This window comes from Sapajus apella, unplaced genomic scaffold (assembly GCF_009761245.1).
Source record: "Sapajus apella isolate SASKATOON/1434 unplaced genomic scaffold, GSC_monkey_1.0 scaffold1, whole genome shotgun sequence".
Lineage (NCBI taxonomy): Eukaryota > Metazoa > Chordata > Mammalia > Primates > Cebidae > Sapajus > Sapajus apella.
Window position 1 is genome coordinate 60,831,910 of NW_022436941.1, and position 4,814 is coordinate 60,836,723.

The 4,814-nt window shown below is 40.1% G+C and overlaps 1 protein-coding gene and 1 long non-coding RNA gene across 3 annotated transcripts in view; both read right to left on the bottom strand.

Moving 5' to 3' along the window:
- Window positions 1-4,814, bottom strand: part of JMY (junction mediating and regulatory protein, p53 cofactor) — a 100,410-nt gene that overhangs the window by 28,462 nt on the left and 67,134 nt on the right. For both annotated transcript variants that reach the window (XM_032277410.1, XM_032277421.1), the window contains exon 5: window positions 357-522. In XM_032277410.1, the coding sequence (XP_032133301.1) occupies window positions 357-522 (166 nt within the window). The remainder of the gene's footprint in view (window positions 1-356; window positions 523-4,814) is intronic.
- On the bottom strand, window positions 1,483-4,808 carry LOC116551310. The gene is made up of 2 exons (XR_004268840.1): window positions 3,071-4,808; window positions 1,483-2,727 (listed from the first exon to the last, which is right to left on the bottom strand). It is a non-coding gene; the product is annotated as an uncharacterized LOC116551310 (long non-coding RNA).

A 4,814-nucleotide genomic window follows, 5' to 3' on the forward strand; every position in this document is an offset into this window, starting at 1 on the left:
AAAAAAAAAAAAAAAAAAAAAAAAAAAAAAAAAAAGAATATGGACTGTGGGTTCAGACAGAACAGGGTTCTAATGTAGTTACTGGCTCTGTATCTCAAAGCCATCACTTCTCAAGCTTCTTTATAAATGGTGATTGTTATTCAATATACCTCATAGAATGAATGTATGCAAAGTGTTTAGCAGTATCTGGCAAACAGTAAGTGCTCAATAAATGCTAGACATCACCCCCACCAACTCTATCCCTATAAAAAGCAAGTTTTTTAACATCTTAACAGAAGAAACATATCTGGTGTCCATATGCATTTTGTTACGTATTCAATCTTTTGTAAACTTATGCAGTTAAATGCACACTATACCTGATATAAGTCTTTTGATGCTTTCTAGTTGCGCTGTCAATAGTAACTCTTCACACTTCAAGATTTCAAACTGTACTTCATACAACTGAAGTTGCAGGTCATAATAGTCAGCTTCTAACTGATCCAATCGGGCTATGGCTTCTGTACCACCCTGCAAACTCTGCATCTGCATTTGAAAATACAAATTAAAATATTTCTAGCTGGTGGGGACAAGAAAAAAAATCAAGTTAGTATTAAAAATTAATACTAAAGCCAGGTGCAGGGGCTCCTGCCCGTAATCCCAGCACTGTGGGGGGCTGAGGTGGGCAGATCATGAAGTCAGGCCATTGATACCATCCTGGTTAAAATGGTGAAACCCCATTTCTACTAAAAATACAAAAAATTAGCTGGGCATGGTGGCACGTGCCTGCAGTCCTAGCTACTCAGGAGGCTGAGGCAGGGGAATCACTTGAAGCCAGAGGTGGAGGTTGCAGTGAGCCACCATTGCACTCCTGCCTGGATGACAGAGCGAGACTCTATCTCAAAAAAAAAAAAAAAAAAATTAGTATTAATCAGACAGCATAAACCCACTAAATAACTGATTTCAGAAAGAAACTTATGGGCATGGAATCTAGACTTTAAAAATACATATATGTAACAGTAATAATCAAGACATATTATGTGGTTGTGGAAGTAGGCAAACAAGGTAAAAATAAGGTTTTACTGTTTATGTCATACTTATGCATATTTATGGTGATATTTATCATCTGGTTATAAATGCTAATAAAGTCCCCTTTCACTCTCAAAAGTGGATGCTAAGTTAGGCAGTTGCTTTTTTCATATGAAATATATGAAAATGACTGGATCATTCTCAGATATTTACAAGAATGGTAAAAGCTAGTTAATGCCATGTATCTGGTGTTTTGCTTTTTTCTATGTTCATAGCCTGGCTAGGTTCTGGGATCTGTTGACTGGAGATTGAGGTGAGAGTGTGTGAGTGGAACAGAAGAGAATTGCTTTAGATGGAAATCCTTGTAATCCATAAGGTATCTCTCTAGGTAAATATAATCAACATTCTAGGCTGAACTTAAAGTGAGATTCAGAAATGTCTGGGTGGCATGGCTCATGAGGTGGTAGATGGTCTTCCGTGGTTTGTTTGGTTGGTCAGTACTTGGTCCTGGAGTGGGAAAATTTTTGCCAGGAATCTGAAAGAGACCACCAAGGGGAAAGAGTGCTTTAGATAACTGGTTCCTAATCCTACTGTTTCTAGGGCTATTTGTCTCTATGGAGAAAGGCAGATAAAAGAAGCCAAAGGAATAGCTTTTCAGGAGTCAGTGAGATGTAAAGAACACGCATAGTTCTAGTTCTCTAGAGTGAAACTGTAAGCATTCTTCCAAGAACATAACACCACTGCTTTGGTGGTTTAAAGGTTCACACTTAGAAGCTCCAGGAAAGCCCCAACATGGGCATCGCTGTGCCCTCAGAGCTAAAGGAGCAATGGTGAGGAGCCCTGGATTCAAGTGGCTTCCCAAGGAATGACCTCCAAAGGTGGGGGTGGCAGGGAAGGAGACAAAAAGGAAAATTAAAAGTATTGTTTATGAGCTCACATGGGACATCACTGGGGTCCCAGAACACCAAAGAAATACTTGACTGGCTGTCAGGGATGGCCCACAGGGAAAAAGACAGTGAATTCTTATTTTTCTAAATGATCCCTTCTGTCTGGCGAGGTTGGTAAAACCTGTCAGCACATAAAACGAACACATTTTAAAGAAAATTCCAGCTTTTGCTTTATAGTCTAGATATCTGCACAGTCTTACCCAATAACTAGAACATTTTTTCTTAAGATGTAATTTCAAATCCCCTTCACAAGAATTTTGAACTGAAAAGCAATGGTTAGGTTCCACTCTAAATGTGCAGTGGTAAAAATTTAAAAATAACCAGTTGAACTAAATACAGTGGTACTTTATTTTATTAATATTTTATAAGTGGGTACTTAATAGATTATCCAAGTGTTAAGACTGTGAGTGATCCTGCTGCATTAGGAAATATTTTATGGGTGACAAACAACGAATATAACAACCCCAAAGTAGGTTTAATTATAGCAGGTAGGGAGGGAAATGTGAACAATATAAACTGTTGTTTTTGTCCTAAGTCATAAAATAAGAACCAAGGAATAATGTCTACCCTGAGACGCATGGAAATGGCCACTTTAGATGATAAACATCCCTTTTCATACTGTCTTTGGGCTCTTGCCCAGCTCTGGAAACACAGCTGTAGGATACACATCGCTCCAATACCTGCACCCACACTCTCTATTACCACAGCATACAAACAGGTAAGATATCTAATGTCGAAGGCTTTATTCTCAAGTGGGGAATCCTTAAGTTAAAACCTTAGTGTAAGGCCGGGTGTGGTGGCTCAAGCCTGTAATACCAGCACTTTGGGAGGCCGAGGCGGGTGGATCACAAGGTCAAGAGATCAAGACCATCCTGGTCAACATGGTGAAACCCCGTCTCTACTAAAACTACAAAAAATTAACTGGGCATGGTGGCGTGTGCCTGTAGTCCCAGCTACTGAGGAAGCTGAGGCAGGAGAATTGCCTGAACCCAGGAGGCGGAGGTTGCGGTGAGCCGAGATCGCGCCATTGCACTCCAGCCTGGGTAACAAGAGCGAAACTCCGTCACACACACACACACACACACACACACACACACACACACACACACACACACAACCTTAGTGTAAACCAGAGTAAAAACCTTAATCTAAGATTACTTTCCAGTGATACTGTTCAGATCCAGGCTATTAGTTCATTTTCACTACTCTGGTTCTACCCAGCTAAGTGACCATTTTCTGCTACGTTCAGGATGCTCTGCTAAGTTCTTCCTCTAGCACTCTGTAAGTTTGTCTCTCCTGTCCAACCTCTTGGCTAAGGAAAAAGGGTGAAAGTCCCCCAGTGACATGTCTTTACATGGTTAGCTGTCTCAACCACAAAGAGAACGGTACTCTGACTGCTGCCCAGGGTCAGTGCACTTTAAAAGCACTTGAGAATACAGTGCTACCAAGACACAATATCAAAAATCAAACTGAGAAAGAAAGTGAGTATTCTCTTATAAGCAGTGACCTCACCCCAACTTTCTGGTTGAGTGAGTTCTATCTAGACCAAGAGTCCAGAGGTAGATTTGCCAAGGGCTGTGGTCTAAAGATGACCAAAATCTCATCAGAGGAACATAAGCAGTGAAGGAATCTGTTAAATCCCAACCTCTGAAAGGACAAACAATAGATCAGGGGTAGACTTTGGGAAAAGCTAAAGGGTTGTAGAGGCAGAATATATAGGGCTTTTATGAGATCAGCAAAGGAGAAAGAAATGCTATGACTCAGAGAAATCTGTGAGGGCAAAATAATACTCTGAAGTCTCTCTAATCTTCAACGTAGAAGCAAAATCCTTAGTATAAGACATAAAGAGGTATGGAGTGGGTACCCTGCTCCAAATTTCTTCCCTGTTTTAACATCTGAAATTTCCAGACTGAGTTTTCCTGTCCTCAGCTGACAGACACAGAACAGAGTAAAGAGAACTAATTCCAGATAATCAAGCAGTGCAGGAAAGGTGGGTGCCACAATGGGGGTGTCTTTTTTTTTTCTGGATTGGTGCAAAAGTGGGGGGTGTCTTTTTTATACCTGAGAACAGTGCTTTCCTGGGCAAGAAAAAAAAAGCCTTGAAAGTAGTTTAAATAATGAGGAAATATTGGCTATCTTAAAAATTAACTTGGCTCAACTTTTACTCTTCTAAACATACTTTAAGTATGAGGATATCAGTACCCTAACCAAGCTGTAAGGTCCCAATGTGATCCAGGTAATGAATAGCAAAGCCTGAGTTAGACTGAATTCACCCGATTCCCACAACAGTGTTCTTCCACTAGGAAAAATTAGGGACTACCAGTCAAAAAATATGGAAAAAATATCAAAGTGTTGTTATTATTTTACAGTATATCTAGAAAGGGGATGGAATACAAATTCATGTCCATACATCCACATAGGTACAATAGACCCTGCTGACTCCATAGTCATTCTATGCATAATAATGATAAAGTAGTTTTCACGTATACCTATTTTGACTGTTCTTTATCATGAAACCAGATGGCACTTCCTGCAAACTATGCAAACTTATTATGCCCTTGTTCTGCCCTTCACCCTACTGTGCTAGAAAATTCTAATGATACTAGAAGAAGTATTAAAAGAGCTACCTGTCGACTGAATCAGTCATTCAAAAAACAGTCACTGAGCATCCACCACTGTTTGAGTTACAGAAAATGTGCAGTCAACAAGAAATGAAATGAAGGCTTAAAAATAAGGCAGAGATGGGAATAGTGGCATGTGCCTGTAATCCCAATGACTTAGGAGGCTGAGACAGTAGGGAGTCTTTGAGCCCCAGGAATTTGAGCTTGCCACAGTGAGCTATAATCACACCACTGTACTCCA